A 19,633-nucleotide genomic window follows, 5' to 3' on the forward strand; every position below is an offset into this window, starting at 1 on the left:
TAGCACATTGCTGATGAGCAGCTCAAAGGAGCTGCTGGAAAGCAGAATTTCATTACCCAGCCCATCTTCTCCCAGGCAGTAGGGAGCTTTTGTTACTCAGACTTGGAAAATTTTCTAGAGTTGAAGCAGCAGTGAACCATGAAACTCCCTTCAATGGTTTGTTGTGGGGTCACTGGGGTTTTCCCAAACACAACAGACTCAGCTCAGGCAGACATTACTAAGGGTATGCTGCCTTCCCCAGGATATCCACCTTCACTAAATCTCCCTCTGGGATGCTGCCTTTGACAGTGTGGGGCAGAGCCAGCAGAGCAACTGAGGCACCAGGACAGGCCCTGTCAAGGTGAATCCAAACACCCAGTACTGCTGACAGCATAAGCTGCTCCCAGACCTTCCCATCTAGCAGACTCTTATTTTAAATGTCCAAGTTTCTTTATTAACCTGAGTATAACAAATATAACATGTACACAGTATAAAAATGAACACAGAACCTGACAGGTGTACAGGTACAACACAAATACATGAACTATACAACGACCAGTTCATTGAATGATAATAATATATTAAGCATTTCATTGCTTGGAAAAAGCAAGTTTTGATCATAAAAATTGTATCCTGTACCACGGAAATTATACAAAGTACATTCAATACTGAAAAGTGACTCAACAGAGCAGGACCAAGGCATGGCCTGGCTGCTTAGTGTTACCTTGGGCCAAGACTGTACAAAATGAATCCAGACGCTTTGCTGGGATGAGTCTTAAGAACTTAGCAATTAAATTAAGAAGTACAAAGTGTTTCAGGGAGGGTATTCTTCTCTTAAAAGCATGTAGGACGTGCTTTTGGCAGGACCAACAGGCTTCGGCAACATGCAGAGGGTGCAGCCTGGCACAGCTCTACGCGGGTTCCGAGTTGATGGGTGGCAGGTTTTGGTGCTTGAAGTACTGCACGACTTGCTGGGGCAGCTCTGCCAGCACAGCTTTGGCCAGGGTCTCCTTGGGGACCTGTGAGCCAAAGAGAACCAACACCAGTGTTAGGTCAACCACAGGGGACTGACTGAGCAAACATGGCTGGGCTGTCCCCAGCTCCAGATCTTGGCATTTCATTTGATACCCCCTTGGATGTACTGATAGCCAGCATTTTATACACCTGGGGTTATTATATTCTACACTACCCTTCCCTCCAGGAGAGAATTCACTGGTACAGAGGAATAAAACATCCTGGGTAGGTCAGAAAAAACAGGTATGAGTGGCAGGAAGTGAAATAGAAAGACACTGATTAATTGCAAAAAAAGGGGAAGACAAGCACAAGCTCCATCCTCGGCAATCAATCCTGTGCCAGCAACAGCCTCTGTGCCAGAGTTGTCTCCTGGAGGATTGTGGCAGACCCATCCCACAGAGGGGCCAGTGCCACCATTGCTTCTTCCTACAGGGGATCAGGGGGCCTGGGGCTCCTTCCCAGGATAATCTAACATGAAGTCCTTGGTGTGTGGCACACTGAGGGTGCTGGAGTCAGCAAAGCCAACTCCAAAGTGACCCCCACCTGAGTAGGAGTCAGCAAAACCAGCACAGGACTGTGGCAAGGGACATGAGCCCAGTGCTGCCCCACCCTGCTGCACTCAGATCCTGCTCTGAGTCACTGGGTTTTGCTCCCACCTGTCTGACAACGACAGGGACTGGAGAAACATGGCCTGCTCAGGTGGAGCCCACTACAGAGCTGCAGAGCACAGCCACCCCTTCCTGCAGCAGTGATTTATGTGATCCATGCCAGAGCATCCCTGAGGGCAAGACAGAGCAAGACAGAACAGGCACCTTTTGCCTCTGCCTCTGCCGTGGTTGTTCCACCAGCAGGGCAGTTTCCAGGTCTGACCCCCATCTCCCCTCCATCGCCTCCCCCTGCCCTGGCTCACGTTGCGGAAGTTGCGGAAGGGCACGAACTGGACGATGTCGCGCACGGCCTCCTCGCCGGTGTGGGAGTGCAGCACGCGGCTGTCCCCGTCCAGGAACTCCATGGCAGCGAAGTCGGCGTTGCCCACGCCCACGATGATGATGGACATGGGCAGCTTGGACGCCTGCACCACGGCGTGCCTCGTCTCGTCCATGTCGCTGATCACCCCGTCCGTGATGATGAGGAGGATGAAGTATTGCTGCGGGGGGAGGGCACGGGGTCACACACAGGGGGACACCAGGACACCCCCACACTGCAGGGCTCGCTGTGAGCAGCCAGGGTGCTTCACATGTTACACGTGCAGGTGCACAGGGACCAGGCTGGGGGGTCCACCACACACCAACCCAGCAGCACCTGCCTCCTTTCTCCTCTTTTTCTTGTTAAAATGGCCAATCTCTGCATCCACAGGGGCTCCCGGGGTGATTCCCCATCCATTTGTTAGTGGTATCAGCAAGCAGGCTCAGGTGGGTGAGCAGGACTTGGAGGGATTAGGCAGCACTGACCATCATGAGGTGAGAAAAGGGGTGGCTTGGATGTAGGTCCCCTGGGGATTTGGGGATTTGGGGGTGAGGTTCACCAGTTCTCAGGACAGCTGGCATCATGCCCTTCAGCAGAATCCAGAAATTCAGGTGTTCCTATTCCCCCTGGTTTTTGAAAGATCTTAAACAACAAACCAGCTCTCGCTCCAAAATATTTTTCTGAATTACTGATTAACTGTATTTAGTGATGCAAAAAACCCAACTTCTAAACTGTACAGGATCTCTGTCAAGGCCAGAAGGAATGAGGGTTGGGACATGAGCCTGGCTGGGAGATGAAATCTCCCTCTGCCCGCACACAGTGGGGTGTGTTTTGGGGTGCTCCCCATGAACATCTCCCTGCTCTGATGGGGACAGTCTCCTGTATTGCACTGCCAGGCTGTGGGGCCATCCCGTGCTCAGGGCTTGTCCATGTCCTGTACAAAGCCATGGGGAAATGCTGAGAGTATCAGCAAGCTGGGGGATGGATGACAGAGCAGCAGCATCAGAAACTGCTCCCCTTCCCTTGGGAAAAGGAGGGCACCAGGGCCAGTCCTGCAGAGCTGGGGAAGGATGGACAAACAAAGAGATGGACAGATGGTCCTGCTGGACTCAGCTCAGCAAACCTGGAACATGTGGACCCCCCAAAATCCCATCTCCTCTGTCTCTAGGGAAAGCAATGGCTCAATTTTGGCACATTACAGAGCTTGTGTGTGCTGGAGAAATGACGAAAACAAGCACTTAAGAGCAATAAAGCCCTTTGTTCCTCTCCTCATTCTTTCCATTTCCTCTGAAAACCGCTAGTGCAGCATCCTGGGAAAGCAAAGGAAGGACTGCTGCCCCAAGCCTGTTTTTCTGGTCTTCCTCCAGCCCACATATCCTGAAACCTTTCCTAAGCTTTCTCCACTCTTGATGATCTGCAGTGCTAAACTCCATGTACTAACAAGGCTGGGTAGAGCTTAAACACAACCTGAGGAGATGGGTGAGGAGATTTTCCTAAGCCAGACCCTTCCCCACTCCAGCCCCTCTTGATGCATTAACCCTGCCAGCACAGCACTGTCCAGGGTTTAGTTTTCATCTAAATATGAACTTCTGAGAGCAAATCATGATGAAACGTAAGTCTGCAGAGCAGGACTGCAACATCTGAGCCTGGAGGACAAGACTAAACTTCAGGAGAGGACCTGCACTGGTCATAACTGGAAGCAGGACTTGGACCTCACCCCATCTGTGAACCACTATGGGAGGAAGAGTATAAAACCTTGAGGGGAACAGCTGATAATGACTTCAAGCTGATTCTCCATTTCCCCACCTGGCCTCTCCACTGGAAACATGGAAAGGGTTATTTCCCTTTGTTCCCTTTTTTCTGTGAAATCTATAACAGGATTTGGGAAAAATGCTGGAAAGTATGCTGGAGAAGGGATGGAGAGGTGGAGCTTGTCAAATGTTTATCACAACGTTATTTCAGAGGTCAAAAGAAGTGAGAGCTGATGCTGGGGATCAGCCTCAAAGCCCAGGGGCTGTGTCAGGGTGATGAGCATCACTATAAGCAAAGGACCAGGGGGCACTGCTGGAGATCATCAGTGGGAGATTCCCCAAGGAGCAGTGACAGTTTTGGTGGTGTCAGTAGATGACAGCAGCACAGGAGTGCTGGTGGCACCTCCGGGCTCCAGCTGCAGTACCCAGCCAGGGTGGCACTTCTGCCAAGCCACAATCGGAGCTGCTGGTGCACAGGGACCAGGCTGGGGGGTCCATCACACACCAACCCAGCAGCACCTGCCTCCTTTCTCCTCTTTTTCTTGTTAAAATGGCCAATCTCTGCATCCACAGGGGCTCCTGGGGTGATTCCCCATCCATTTGTTAGTGGTATCAGCAAGCAGGCTCAGGTGGGTGAGCAAGACTTGGAGGGATTAGGCAGCACTGACCAGCATGAGGTGAGAAAAGGGGTGGCTTAGATGCAGGGACCCTGCTGGAAAGATGAGGTTTAATTCCCCAAAGCTAATTAATCCTTCCCCAAGAGTCAAATGGTGCAACATCCCTCTGTCCCTCCCCCAGCCCCGGGGTGTTTTAGTCTCCCACCCTTAAGAGCTGAGGGCTCTGTTTGTGATCTATGTTGCTATGGAAAAACTACGAGGGTTTTTGGTTTTATTTGAAATGCTGGGAGCGAGCGAGAGCGGGAGGAAGAGGAGGGCAGGTCCAGGCAGCCACTGAAGCCACCAGCACCGGGGGTGGCTTTGATGCACGAGCTGAAGATGGGATGGAAGAGGAGAAGACCCCGGGGGAGTGAGATCCCTCATCAATAACGCTTTGTGCTGCCAAAAAACGCCCGAGCCAAGCCAGGCTTGCCTCTGACGGCACTATTAGTGCCCATTATTTAAAATCTCCCTTGATTAAACTATTAGTGCCAGCAGAGGGGTGCAATTTGCATACGATTAGCGCCTCTGCTCAGTGCTGAGCCCGTGGGCTCTCCCTCCCCCACTGACAGAGGCACAGAAAACCAAAGAACGACCTGAATCTGAGCTGAATTAAACTAAATTCAGTATTTCCTTATGCCTGGAGCTGGGAAGAGCAACAGCAAGGCTGGAAAAGGTCCTCGTGGGGAAAAGGTTTTAGGTGTGATCCTGCTTTGCTCCAGGCAGGAATCAGAGAAACTTTTACCCCAACATCTGCCATGCAACTGCTGATGCCCAAGCCAAGCTGTTTTGGCCAGCAAAAGCAGGGGCAGATCTGCCATCCTCCACGGGCAGCCTGCTGCCACAGGGACCCAAAGGAGCTGCATCTTGCAGACTTCAGATGCTCTTCACACCCCTAAGATGACACCTTGGTCACCACTGGTGAGGCTGGACCCACAGAGAAGGGAAAGACACAAAACCCAGCTCAGGCTTTGTGTTCCCCCGCCCAAAGCCATCAGGACTGCCATCACATCATGCAATTTTATGGACTTACCGATGCAGTTTCCTGCTGGGTGGCTTGAGCTGCAAAACGGGCCACGTGGTTGATGATGGGGGAGAAGTTGGTGGGTCCGTAGAAGCGGATGTGGGGCAGGCAGGCAGAGTATGCTTGGACAATGCCTTCCACACCTGGAGGGAAAGCAGAGAAACCAGGCATGACAGTGTCACAACCCAGGACCACAGCAAGCCCAGTTAGAATCATTAGCTCTTGCTGTCATGGAGCTGAAGTCAGATCTATTCCCCCTGCTTCCTGCCCGACTCCTCCAGACCCACAAGTTTCTTCCACCCCAGATTTCTGAATATCCAAGCTTTGCTCTTCAGTCACTTTGCAATGGCTCCTCAGACCTTCTGTGGTAAGGAAGCCCCCATAGTACCCACAGTCAACAAAGGCATTCCTTGGGATTGTGAAAAAATCTCAGAATCAGCCAAGAAGGAGAAGGAAAAAGAAAAGCAACTCCTGGTCTCTGAACATAACCAGAAAACAGAGGGTCCATGGTAGCCCTTACTACTTAGGATTTGAGCAGTCCTTCAGCCATCACTGTGAGCAGCTATCAGCTGCTAAATGGAGCGTCAAGTCTGAATCCCCCATCTGCTGAACAGGCCTTGTGTTTCTTGCAGCCTTGCTGGGAGAGCAGACGGCTGGTAGGACACACCAGACAGCAGAGCGAAGGCGGATTTTACACAGTCTGAATCCAGTTGCATCTTACCCTGGGCCTTCCTACACACCCCCAAAATTTCTGTGCTTTCCTGAGTGTGCCTTTAGCACGTGCTCTGCTTCACTGTTCATGTCTGTCTCTGAACATGCCTTGAAAAATCCCCATGATCACAGAATCATGGAATGATTCAGGTTGGAAGGGAACTTAGAGATTATCTAGTGCCAGCCATGCTGACATGGGTGGTGATGCCACCCACTAGATTGGGTTGTTCAGGGCCCCATCCAACCTAACCTTGAACATATCCAGGGTGAAGGTGCTACTGAAGAAATGCAGAGGAAGGACAGAAGGCACTGAAAGCATCTAAGGAGTCCTAAAGGTCTGGTAGATGCTTACCTGAACAGAATGGATTCCTGGGATTGAAGTTAATGGCAAACTCATGAGATACCTGCGGAGAAGAAAAGACTCAAATTAATTTGGAGGGCCAGTGCAGGGCAGGCAGCTCATTAACAGGCTAATTAGCTGATGCTGCAGGGCTGGTTTAGGTGTGATGCCCCCCTGGAGCAGAACCAGGTGGTCACAGAGGTCCATCCTGCTGGGTCAGTGACACCTCCCAGCCCTCTGCTACCCAAACAGCAAACACAAACGTGGTCAGGGCTGAGCAGCACTTGAGGACGAACTAGTTCCTCAGTGCCCTCATCATGGAGCCTCCTGAAATTATCACACCATACATTCTTCCACAGTTATCAAAGCAGGTCTGTCCACGTGGCTTCCCGCTGGCTGCCCAGAGGGGAAGTAGGCAGAAGGGATGCTCTCAGCCAGTTGTGCCATCTCAGCAGTCACTAGGAGAAATAACTTCATCCTAATGCAGGTTTTAAAGGGAGAAAACTCAAACTCATCACAGGGAGTCCCAGTCCTGGCAGCATCTCCATTCCCTATCTCTCTGCCTGAGGATGATGCAGCAGGAGGGAAGAAGGCACAGAGTGAGCTGTGTTGAAGACCTGGTGTGGCATGTCAGGTAAATGGCAAACCAGCAGTTGATTAACTTTGTCATCTGGGTCAGCATGAGGGTGAAAGGCAGCATGGGAGAGGTGACATGAAAGTTGGGTGTGATGGACAGCGAGTCCCAGCACAACCTGGGCTGGTTCTCATTGCCCAGGAACCCATCCTTCCACCACAGCACATCTCAGATCCTTTAGCTTTTCCACCACCTCCTTTCAAGGTGAGGGAGATGATCTTGCAAAAAGGTCTTGTGGCAAGAGCAGACAGCCCTCACGCCTCGATCCCTGGCTGATGCACTGGACAGCAGTTGCTTTGAACCTGTCTCTGCCAGCAAAGGAAGCTCAGCAGCCCAGCTGCAAGAGAGGGCTCCTGGCTTCCAATATTAACCTTTCCAGAGCTGGTGTGGGTCTTGTGGAACAGCCACCAGATGGGTGGGGTCAGACATTCCTCACTCTGCTCCCAGCAATTTGGGCACCCCAAGAAGCAAACAGACTCTCAGGAGCATCAAGGATGTGCAACTGCCTCTTCCAGCACCTCTGAAAGCTGAAGGGGTGATCTGGGCTTTCAGGCCACCAGCTCAAGGACTCTGAAACAAAAACCTCCCACCCTGTTCGTGCCAGTGTTACAAAACAAGGACATTGTCTCTCTCTTGGAAGGGTGGAGGTTTGCTGAGCTTTTCAGCAAGGGAATTGCTTCAGGACATGCATATTCCCAGTGCTGGCACAAACGAGTGTCCTCCAAAGCGCCGTGTGAAGCCAGAGTCCTCTCGGGGCTGCAAACCCAACGCATCTGATTCAGACTTTCCAGTTATGCTGGGCATTGTTGAAAGCAGCAGAAACTGTTTGTACAAGAGGCTGTGGGGTGGGAAATAGCAACCAAAAAAAGTAAAGTCAACCCAAAGTCCTCCCTGTGCTGCAAAGCTGATGGGCTGCACGGCTGGCCACAGCCTGCTCAGGTCCCTCCAGGCCTGCAGAGCACCAGCAGGAGCACTCACAGCCACCAGGTTAGAGCAAGCTGAATACATGACTGTGTTTTGCACACACCCCTTCTTACAGAAGCCTTGATTTTGAGCAATATACCCAAATTCAGTTGACTTGCGGTTGTAATGGGCTTGCTGCTTTTTTTTTTTTTTTTAGAAGATGTTCAAAATTCTGCCACGAGTATTTATAGACAAGGCAGGCAGAAATATTTCCATGTTTTGCTCTGCAAAAGAGGGGTTTCTCTTTCTTTTAAGCAGCAATGAAATGGTTTCAAGCTGCTGGTTCCTCACTGTCTACAGAGCAGAACCCCTATGTGGCAGAAGTGCTGCAAAACCTCCTCTGGAGTTTTTATGAATTTTACATATATATAAAAATACATATCTATATATACATATCTGCTAAAAAAATCAACAGGAGGGCTTCAAAGTAACAAAAAAAAATTAAAAGAAAGGATGTCATTCCCTATTCAGCTTGTACTTTGAAAACAGTTTCTGTGGAGTCCAATCAAAGGTACGTCAAGCACCTACAGGTATCCCATTCCCCAGTAACTCATAGGGAGAAACTTTTGAACCACCCCACAAGGTAAGACCAACCTCACAGAGGGCTCTCTGCCACCCCTAGAAGGAATCCCACCCCTGCCATGACTCAAGTTTCCCTATATATATATATGTATTTAGAAGGCAAAAGGATGGAAAGCCTTTCTTGAATGAAAGGATCATTCAAGCTGCCAGCCTCCTTTGGCTGATGCCATCTCCCAAATCCAGCTGACCCGTGTGGCTCCAACATTAAGAATCCCCCTCTCTGCTGCTGCTTTGCCTTTGCTCATCCCCCAGAAAGCACAACCCATCTGCTCCCCTCTCCTGTTCCCTGCTAGGACGCCACTCAAGGCTCTCTCCAGAGCTGTTACACGGCAAGATGTTCTTTGACATTTCCAACGCGACTTTTGTGTGCAAAACATCTTGCTCTGGCGGGCGCCCGAGGAGCGTTGGGGGAGCCATGGCAACAGGAGCACAAAGCACCATTTATCTCTTGGCAATCTTTGCTTGGGTCTGTGGGTCCCTGCTTTCTGTCCACCCTCACACAGGGCACGGGTTTTCGTGAGGAGCTGCTGCTTTGGCTTTGAAATTACCCAATGAGCCTTGATAGCCAAAAAATCTTTAGTGGGTGAGTGGAGCCAGTGATGCTCAGAGAGAGCTGGGGAGAGATGAAGCCCCCAGCCTGGAGTGGTACAGGGAGATAGATGCACCAGGGATGGCCCCAGTGATAACATGAGACAACTGGTGGGTCATGGGGGACTCGTTGGCATGGGCCAAGCACCTGGGGAGGATGAAGGTGCTCCCCCACTGGGGTTTATTTGGGCTGAGAAATCATTCTGGGGAAAACAAGGTGGTTTTTCTGGTAGCTTTTACAGAGCATCTCCATGCCCACAGGAGGCATGTGCAGAGCCCCCAGCCCTCATCCTCAACCCAGTACCCACCTCCAGGCTTGCCAGAAGGGCTGTTTCCAACCCAGCAATGCCCTTCCCGTGGGCACTGGCTCACACACATGGGCAGCAGAACAGGATGTTCCCCATGATGATCCCGAGCTGCTGTGCCCTTTCCATCCCTACTGCATTTGTCATTCCCATTCTTCTCCCCAAGTAATAAATCCCTGGCAGCAGCTGGCTCTTAGACCTTGGAAGCCGCCTACCTAGATTTTCCCAAGAAAAGTGATAAAGTGACAGACCAGAGACATTTGCAGGCCAAGGAGGTTGAATCAGCTCCAAAGTGCACATGGAGGGATCTCCTTCTGTGGCTGGCAAACTGCAAGAGCTCCCACTTGAGTCATATGAATTCTGGCTGCCAGGAGAGCAGAGAAAAGCACAAAGCCGGAGCGGGCAGGACATCCCCAGCCACAAGGGCTGGCAGGGATGAGCTTCCCAGCCCAGTTCCCAGCTGCTCATGACTTACATGCCCCGCTGTGCTCAGCCCAGAGCACAACTCCCCTCCCACACAACACAAAGGGCTTGCTGAGATTCAACCCCAGCCTGAAGCTGGGAACGCCTCAAAACCAGTGAGCAGAAAGGAAATGCACATGAAGGGCGTGAGCAAAGAGGGGCCAAAAGACCCAGCCAGTAATTAATGATGGTGGTGTCCCAGCACATTGTCTCAGCTGTGAGAAGATGCTCCCCATCTGCCAGCCAGGCTGCAGGAACAGCCCCATTCCCTGCCCTCTAGATGAGCAGGATGTGCAGCTCAGCCTTTGTAGGACCAATGTGTAATCCTAACCAAAGAGCAAGGTGGATTTTTGGGAAAGCTCCTCTGCTTCAGTCCTTGCAGGCTCTGCCTGTGAAACATCACATCAAGGCTCCCTAGCTCTCAGCCCCCTTCCAGACTTAGCTGCCGTCTGACACATTCATCCGAGGCCTCTTCCCTTCCCCAGAACTGTTCCTGCCTTCTGCCAGAAAAGTGAATCAATGCCTGGCTCTGCCCATTAATGCCAGGGAGCTGCTGCTTTCCTGCTAGTGCAGAATGCAGGAATGGGCTGCTTATGTCCCATCCCTGCCTTGCTGCCCACCCACACTGACACACCTCACTGGCTGAGATTCCACATCTGCCCATTCCCCCTCTCCCCAGCAGCTTTTCCCTGACCAAGGCCTGGCAGTTCTGCTTCTGCCCAGGCAGTATCAGGACAAACCCATCTCAAACTCAGGTGGCCACAGCACTTCACCTTCCAGTCTGGTGGGAGCTGGGCGCCGAATCCCAGAGCAGGAAACATCTTGTCCCTAAAGGGAAGAAGGAAAACACACGGTTGTACTGACACACACAAAGCAGGCTTGCACAGCTTCTCCCAAAACATACAGTGCTTTAAATGGGAGATGAGCAGAGAATAGATATTCCCCCTTGAATTTGATCTTTAGAGATAAAAGAGTCCAGCTTTGCTCTGTTTCCCACAGAGACCAGAAGCATCCTCTTGCCCAAACATATGCGTCTCTTGCAGGCATGTAACCCTGGAGATTTTTAAAAATGAACAATCCATTTTGGCCATAAAAGCCATCTCAGTGAAAGCAACAGACTTCTGGTTTGTTTTCTCTATCAGTTTCTGAGATGATATTTTTCTGATATGTTCTCCACTCCTCAGGATGTCTGAGGAAGGAGGCAATCCGAGGTCACAACAGCACTTTGAAGGCACCCACCCCCACCCCCCCTCTGCTAACACTCCTTCCTCTCCACAGCAGCAATGGGTGGAGAGGAGAAAGCCCCAACCCTCTCCTCCTGCATCCTGCTCTTTATGGTAAAGAACACCCTTAAGGTATTACTTAGCCCCGGATCAAGGCAGATGCATCCCAGAAGAAAGCCAGGGAAAGATCTGCAAAACAGGGGTGGTGGCAGAAGGGCACGGTGCTTACGAGTCATAGTCCTGGATGATCTGGCCCACAGCCCAGATGGCTGACAGGTACTCGTTTGTCCCCAGGGGGTTGATGTAGTGCAAAGAGGAGGGTTCTTGGGGGTTCCCATTGGAAGCTGTGAAGTCAATCCCAACCTGGAGGATGAGAGAGATGCATAAACCCATCCTCTGTTAGCAAATGCCACCAGAGACCTGGCCACCAAGCCTCCATTGCTGTGAGGCCCACACATAGTTCCCTTAAACCCTAAACCTCAAACTTTTGAAAAACTTGAACAAAATCCGTTTCTTCAGCTGCCCTGTAAAAAGCTGATTAAATACCACATTAGGCAACACCATTCTAGTATTACCTTTCCACTTTTCATCAAAGAGCATCACACAAGGTGTCCCCACCAACCCCTACTCCTGGAGCAAGCCGCCACCACCTCCAGCTGAGCACTGTCACTGGCCATCTCCCAGGTGCACAAGAACTGTCCCCAGGGACACCAAGGCAGCCAGGGCCATCTGGGTATTTGGATCTCAAGGTCTTTGACCAAAGAATCACAACCCTGAGCAGATCTTTCCCTGCAGGCAGGAAGACCTGCTCTTCACCAGGCTTCCCCAGGGACCAATATATGCTGAGCTCTCAGGGGACTCTGTCAGGAAGGCACTCATTTTTATCCCTCCTAAATTAGGCTTTCTATTTAAAGGCATTTGTAGAAATGCCTGTCTCAGACCCAGATAAATCTGGCCAGAAGAGGCGAGATGCAGAGCCACCCAATTTGACATGACTGAGAAGGAAGAGTTGGGACGAGGCAAACAGGCAGCGTGACTGCACTCGACTTGTTTGCTTAGCAAAGAGGCAAAACCCAAAATAACTCCACTGCCTAAACTGAGCTCAGGGATGTTGTCAGAGATTTTGCTCTGTATCCATAATGGGAGAGGATGAATGGCAGTTTGCCTGAGAAGGGACCTTGGCCTGGCTGGGGCAAGAAGACATCACAGCCCAGGACGTGCCACCACCTTGTGCCAGGCTGGTAAAACAGGCATGGCAGGACAAGAGAACGTGTTTTTAAACTGGAAGAGTGCGGGTTTGGATTGGAGATAAGGGAGAAATGTTGCATGATGAGGGCAGTGAGGCACAAGCTGTGCAGAGAAGCTGTGGCTGCCCCATTCCTGGAGGTGTTTAAGGCCAGGTTGGACGAAGCCCTGGGCAAGACGGTCCAAGGGAAGTTGTCCCTGCCCATGGCAGGGGTGGAATGAGATGATCTTTGAAGGTCTCTTCCAACCTAAACCATCCTGTGGTTCCATGAAGACCTAACCTCTTTCTCAAACAACTGTACAGCCTCACCAAACCTGTGATTCACCCCTGTAACACCCCTGTGCCCAGCTCTGGCCAAGCCACCGTGGCCAGAGAGCAAGAGGGAAACTGAGGCATGGGGTGGGGACTCGGTGAAGTCAGGCAGGGGCCCTGCTAGTGCAAGCAATGTCACCAAGAGCAGCACTGGGCAATGGGTCTGAGAGGGACACAGCTGGTCTGCTTCCAACACAAAGCACACAACTGGGCACAAACCCCTCTTCTCTGTGGCTTCAGCCCTTCTCTCCCGAGCCCCTCCCTCGGGGGGGAGGACACCAGTGGCCTTTCCAAACTGCAGGGGGGGTGTGCAGCGTCCTCCTGCCAGCTCAGGTGTTTCTGCAGTGGTGCACCCTTTGGAAACACACCCTTTGGACCAAAGACGCCTTGGGAGGAGGAGGAGGAGCCCTCCAATAACCAGCAGATCTTTAGACAGGGGGGAAATTTCTGCATTCAAACCTAATTCACACAAGAGCTCTGTACTACCAATAAATTAACTGATTTTCTCTTCTATTCACTCTCCAGCACCAAGACCAAAGCACACAGAGGCAGAACAGCACACAAAAAGCTCTCCCAATCATTGCTGTTCCTATGGCAACTCTTCCTCCTCCTCCTACTCTTCCCCCATCATGTTTTCAGATAAAACAACAAAATACAAACTGATCTAACTGTGAGTGCCTGCAGCTCTCTGGATACTGCACCAGGAAAGTTTGCAGAAATTGGGAAACTCACTTCTGCATTGTTGTGGTTTCACTTGGGGTTGTCATGTTCTTGCTTATTTACTCCTTACAAGCTGTGGTCCAGCTTGTAAGGAGGTGGAAATGCCAGTAAAAATGCAGAAAACCATCTCTATAACATCCCAAAGCCTCCCATCTGGGTTCAGAATAAGGAGAGCTTCCATAAAAAATGAGAGTGATTAAAGCCTGAAATGGGCAGAGAAGGTGACATTTTTTGAAGGGTCAAAAGGTCCTTTTTAAAGTCTGGCCTTCAGCCAAAGTCCATCCAGCTCCCTCCATGCTACTGGATGTTCCTCAGCATCCCCATAATTGCCAAACCCACGTGGTTTAACAGCAAAACAGGCAGCTCCTCACTGCCATGAGAAGTCACCCCCAAACTGGTGCTAAACCTCACACACAACCTGACTGCACAGCTCTGCCCATCACACAGGGGTTACAACTGCTGGGCAAAGAGAGGCACAAGTCCTTACGGTAAACATCAGCTGGCAGCCTCCCAGGATGTAGTCCAGGAAGGAGAAATCTCTGGTTATCTGAAAGAAAAAACACAAAAACCCCAGTGTTTCAGCAATTGTCGTCATTGCCATCATTACTCAGGCTATGCAGGTCCTTGGAAACACAAGAGAGGCAGGGGCAGAAGGGATGGGGGGAGCTCAGTCAGGGGCTGAAGGAAACATCTCAGTAACACACTCACTTTGCAGGACTTGGCAATGATGATCCCAGAGTTCTTGTAATTCTTTTTCTTCTTTTGCTTTTTGGGGTTAATGCACTCCAGCTCGAGCTGTAACACACGAGACAGAGCCAGGTGTGAGAGCAGTGCTGGGCTGTGCCACGTGGCTGCAGATGCCACCAGCAGCACATCCTGGGGCAGCCTCCCTCCAGTGCTGAAGAGGAAGATTTTATTGCCAGGTTATATGTTGCAAATCCAGAGGAAAAATAGGTTCTGCAATGCCTGCAGCTGGCACCACCACCTTGTGCAGTACTAGACAGGGCACTGTCACTCTTTTGTGCCTCAGTTTCCCCAGGCAGGAAACTCAGTGCACCACACGTGGTGTTTTACACCCCTCCATGGTGCAGACAGCAGTGCAGCCCTGCTACCCAGGGTTCTTCACATGTTCAACCAGGAGGCATCTGCCAAGCATCTTGGCCAGCACTTCAGGGCAAAATGGGGACACCTTTGGCACAAAACTGGTGTTGAGTTGCCAGGGAGCTGGCACTCCTGGGGACCAGGCTGCCCCTGCTGCAGATGCAGCCCCAGCAGCAAGTCACACCTCCCCTTCTGGCCCCACAAACCACAGAGAACCCTCAGATCATGGGTGCTGCTTCAGACACCCTAGCAGAGCCTGATTTTCAGCAAAGTCTGCCTTAGCTCTCACTAGCTCAGATGTTTTAGCTACAAGCATAGCCTGGGTCACTCATGGTGTGGGTGGAAGGAGAAAGGAATTTTGACTTGACTTCTTCTGAGCACAGGTTGAGGGTGCAAGTACCAAAATCTGTCACCAACCCTGAGGAGGCCCTTCCTCATTCTTCCCCAAAAGCCTGTTGGCACTCACTGGAGAGGCATCTTGGGCTTCACACAACCTGGCCACTGAGGTCTGCAGCTCCCCGATGAAGTCGTGTCCCCCATCGCTGTCGTAGTCGTAACACACCACCTGGGGAGGAAGGAGCACAAACCAGCCTCAGAAACAGGAACTGTCTCCTGCAAGACCTGCTGAAGTCCCCAGCCTCTGCTGCTGCAGACCCCAAACAAGGAGGGTTTTTTGTTGTTTTGGCAATTTGCTGCTTTGGGGTTTGTTAATAAGCCAGCCAGGGGAGTTCAGATGTTTACCAGTCAATCCCAGAGGCTGACCCCCACAACCTAAGGCAGGGGGCTCCCCATTACCTTTATCAGTTTCTCCATATCTCCATCACACAGTGACACCAAAGGCACAGTGAATGGCTTCCAGACAGGGTCCAGTGTGCATTTGATCACCTGGAGGTGGGAGCAGAGGGATGCTGTTACAGTGGGCACATCCACAGGTGGAGATCAGGACCAAGCAGGGACACATCTCCAAGAGCCACCCTGAAGCAGGCTCCCAGCGGGGCAGGCCAGGCCAGCCAAGCTGTCTCAGCCCTCTCCTGTCTCCATAACTGAGACACAGCAGCTGTCCCTTCTCAGGCTGCAGCACGTGTGACTTAAAACAGGTCAGTTTTCATTGCCTTGGGTGATTTATCCACCTCTGGGAGCAATTAAGAAAAACTGCCTGAGAGAACAGCTGTGGCACACTGGGCAGCACGGGCACAGCAATGCCTGAGCACAGGCACAGCCACTCCACAGCTCCCAGGCCAGCAGCTACTCTTTATGCCCTCTGCATCCCACTGCTTGCCCCCCACTCATTGCTTACAGCCCCCCAGCACCCAAACACAGCCTGAATCCATCTGGGGTCTGACCACTGGGAAGATGGAGCAGCAAGATGCTGCAAGCAGCCCTGGGAAGCCAAAACAGCCCTGGGCACATAAAGCTCTCTTGTCTCATCTGTGTAACATCTGCTGCCTGAGCTGGAGAAATATTAATTGATGCATTTTGACATTTCCTGAGAGAATGCAATTGCTTAGTAGAAACCTAAGCAAACTCGAGCGGGCTCGAGGCACATGCTGTGTACATCAGAGGTGCCTGCAGGGCAGGCAGAGATCCCTTTTCACAAAGGTGTGGTACTCACAAAGAGAGATTCACATGGATGCTAAGAAAGCCAGGCACAGGCAACAAATTAACCCTTCTCTGTGCAAGCCAAACACGGGGGATATCTGGTGTGGAGGACCTTGGATCTTTGCAGTCACTGCACAGAGCAGCAAGGAAGAGATCCATGGCTGCTGCTGTGGGCCAACAGCTGGAATTGGTATTTTGTTTGACAGCCAGGCTCTTTCTGAGAGTGGGAGAAACCCTGACACTGCAGGAACAGTTTAGCTGAATTTGTAAACACCTCCTCCAGGAGCCTGGGAGAGCAGGGAGAGTCCCAAGACGCTGCCCACAGGTTGCCAGGTCACCAGGGTGGGAGGGAAGGGATGCAGTGTTCCAGTTGGAACATTCACATTTGTGCTTAGATAACAAGCTGCAATAGTGCACTAATCCTGCCCTGCCAGACCTGCCCTGTCCACTGTGGCAGGAGAAATGCCAGCATCAGACTGAAAGCTGGTTTATATTCCTGCACTGAAAGCTGCAGGAATGGAGAACTTTATTTCTTCATATCCAGCCTCAAAACACAAAGATGGTCACAGTACCACAGAATGGTTTGGGTTGGAAGGGGCCTTACAGATCACCCAGTTCCAAACACCTTCCACTAGACCAGGTTGATTCAGGCCCATCCAGCCTGGCCTTGGACACTTCCAGGGATGGGGCACCCAATGTGGTTTCCCTCTCAGGGCAGCTGGATGCATTCAGGGCTGGTAAGGTGGAACCTGTTGGAGCATCCATTGCTTGAAAGAAAACTCTAGACCTTGATCCAGTGAGGCAGGACAATGGACAGGACAACGCAGAGGAAACACCAGTAGAGACACCTGCTCCCCACAAACCTGATACAGAGATCCCAGCAATGGCTGGTGCACAGCCACCTTCCCATGCCTCTTCCAGGAGGAAGGGCTGGAGGCCACTCCAGGCCCCCACATCTGAGAAGCAAGTCTTGTTGAGTCAAAGCCCAGCTATGCACGTTGAATCACGAGGGAAAAACCAAGTAAGGTCCCAGCCTGCTCCCACAGAAACACAGGAGAAATACTAAGGTTGATATGAACTAAATATGCACAGAAAGGTGTGTGGGAAAGCACCAAAAAATAAACAGCAGAGCTGAGATTATAAGGATGGCCTGTATTGATACCACAGGACACAAGATGCCACCCACACCCTGGTGCCCATGTGCACGTGGGTGTGTGAGTGAAGGAAATCCTCATGGACTTTGCACAGAAGTGGTAAAACTGAACATACGGAAAGACTTTGTAAATAAACACCACTTTCTCCTTCCACCTGAGCTCCCCCTGTGTTTTGTTACAGCAGTTTCCTGTGATGGTACAACAGGCTCCTTAACCAGGCTTTGAGGGGACAAGAAAAGTAATGGAAAAAGGAGGGTGTGAGACAGGGTGAAATTGAGCTCTCCTCCTCTGCCATGGAAGCTGCTCTGAGCCCCCCCCTCCAGTGATACTCCCTCCTCTCTCTGCCAGCTGCCAGGAACGACTGGCAAACTAAAAAGGGCCTTCAAACAAGCTTTGAGGATAAGAAAAAAAGCAGTTGAAAAGTACTTATTAGTCCATTGTTAAAGTAAAAGCCAGCCTTTATCTCCCTGCCCATGCTGTGCTTCGTATTCCTAACATCACTGGCTTTAGCAGCTTCAGAACGTGACCAGAGGGAGCTCAGACCAAAATACCACAGCAGGTATAAAGGAGGGAGAGGAGGGTCAGCTGGCCATGATCAGACCCACCAAGACCCTGGTACAGGTCTCTGCTTCCTTGGCTGTGGCTCTGGCTCATGAGAGACATGAAGCCGAGTGCTCAGGCACTGAAACTGGTGGGTGAAGGTGGCAAAAGCTCATTCTAATGTTTCCCCACCTCACACCACCTCTCTGCACCATCTGCCCAAGTCACAGCTCATCCTGATGCTCCTGCAAGAGGAGAGAGAGCAGCCCAGGGCTCAGTCTAAGCCCAGGATGAGACTACAGCTTATCAAGGGCTTCAAGACCATCTCCCTCTCTGCATGCTAGATACAGCAGTGGGTAGTACAGAAAAGAGTTCAGGACTTTGCTGGCCTCAGTGGATCTTCATCTGCTGGAGTCCAGCAGCCTCCACTGGACAGCAGGAAGCGAGCTGCAAGGTTTTGAAATCCCTGGATCCCACCCTGCTCTACAGGCAATGGATAATGCCATGAAGGGCAAGAGGAGCTGATGTGAGGATGGAGGACGGGGGTGCCTCAGCAGCTCAGGCTGGAGCTTTGCTCACCTCTGTTCTGTGAACCAGCATCCACTTCCCATCATCACCTGGTTTATGAAACTCCAAGAAGGGGTCTGACTTCCCAAAAAGGTCCTGGAGGGAGAAGAACAGGATTGCTTACGTGGTGCTCTGCAAGCAGCAGAGGTCCAAGAGATGTTCCTGTGTCACTGCCAGCCCTGCAGACACTCTCCTGTCCTCACGGGGCCAGGTCAGGCACACTGGCAAACAGGAGAGTCCTGCCCACCTCCCTGTCCTGGCTGTGTGAGTCCCCTCCATTTCCCACCACATTTTGGCCAGGTGGGTGTGTTGGCACCCCAGCATGTGCCTGTACCCAACGAGCTCTTGGACACAGATGCCAGAAAACAACCCCAGCTGGGAGGCAGCTGCCTTTGGGCTTGGAAAAACATCCGAAGCCTGAAAGGAAAAACAGAATTAGGAAGTGCATGAGTGTCTTGGGAGAGAAAGAAAAAAAAAAAAATCCACCCTCCTACACACAGCAGCGAAGCACAAGCAGAGGAAATCTTTAAGGAGCGAGCTGCCCTGGTGTTGACAGAGATCATGTAACACCCCCCGAGATCCGCAGCCCTGAGTCAGTGTGTGTGTGCTGCCTCTCCTGCCAGCGTCTCCTCAGATAATCCCCCGACAAAGGGCTGCTGCTTGCTGAGGAATATGCACACACACACACACACACACACCCCTGCCAGGAACCAGCACGGGGGCTGCACACAGGGGAGGCGGAAGGCGCTGGTGGCACCGCCAGGGAAACTCCAGCTTTTCTAGGCAGAACCTCACTCCCATTCAGAAAAAACCAAGGAGCTGCTAACAAGAAGGCAAATCCCAAATATTCCAGACAATCTATTGAGAATTTAAGTTATTTCAGCTGGGTTTTCCTCCTAGAGGGAGGCGGGTGTCTGAATCCTTCAAAGAGCTGGAGGAACTTTTTATGGGTTTGAGCAGGAACTTTTTGTGTTTCTGAGTGATGCAGTGGGGATGTGAGGGGTTGTGCATGGAGAAGGAGGAAACATGGACACTCCAGGATCTCCTGTCCACAGCCAGCCCAGGAGATGGCAGCTGGGAGGCACAAGGGTTGTAGCAATGTCCCAGCAGAAAACCCATCAACATTTCTATCTAAATCCTGCTTCTAAAGCCAGCCAGAAAAGTAAATCACTGCAAAGTGTTTAGGCCTGGGGAAA

The 19,633-nt window shown here is 51.4% G+C and overlaps 1 protein-coding gene across 2 annotated transcripts in view; it reads right to left on the reverse strand.

Moving 5' to 3' along the window:
* Positions 1-407: 407 nt before the first annotated feature.
* CPNE2 (copine 2) overlaps positions 408-19,633 on the reverse strand; it is a 42,441-nt gene continuing 23,215 nt past the window's right edge. For both annotated transcript variants that reach the window (XM_063410844.1, XM_063410843.1), the window contains exons 6-16: positions 18,450-18,533; positions 15,373-15,462; positions 15,044-15,142; positions 14,185-14,271; positions 13,964-14,023; positions 11,428-11,561; positions 10,749-10,803; positions 6,454-6,505; positions 5,400-5,533; positions 1,904-2,140; positions 408-998 (exon numbers count right to left, since the gene is read on the reverse strand). In XM_063410844.1, the coding sequence (XP_063266914.1) occupies positions 891-998; positions 1,904-2,140; positions 5,400-5,533; positions 6,454-6,505; positions 10,749-10,803; positions 11,428-11,561; positions 13,964-14,023; positions 14,185-14,271; positions 15,044-15,142; positions 15,373-15,462; positions 18,450-18,533 (1,140 nt within the window). In that variant the 3' untranslated portion in view covers positions 408-890. The remainder of the gene's footprint in view (positions 999-1,903; positions 2,141-5,399; positions 5,534-6,453; positions 6,506-10,748; positions 10,804-11,427; positions 11,562-13,963; positions 14,024-14,184; positions 14,272-15,043; positions 15,143-15,372; positions 15,463-18,449; positions 18,534-19,633) is intronic.

Source organism: Prinia subflava, chromosome 13 (genome assembly GCF_021018805.1).
Source record: "Prinia subflava isolate CZ2003 ecotype Zambia chromosome 13, Cam_Psub_1.2, whole genome shotgun sequence".
Lineage (NCBI taxonomy): Eukaryota > Metazoa > Chordata > Aves > Passeriformes > Cisticolidae > Prinia > Prinia subflava.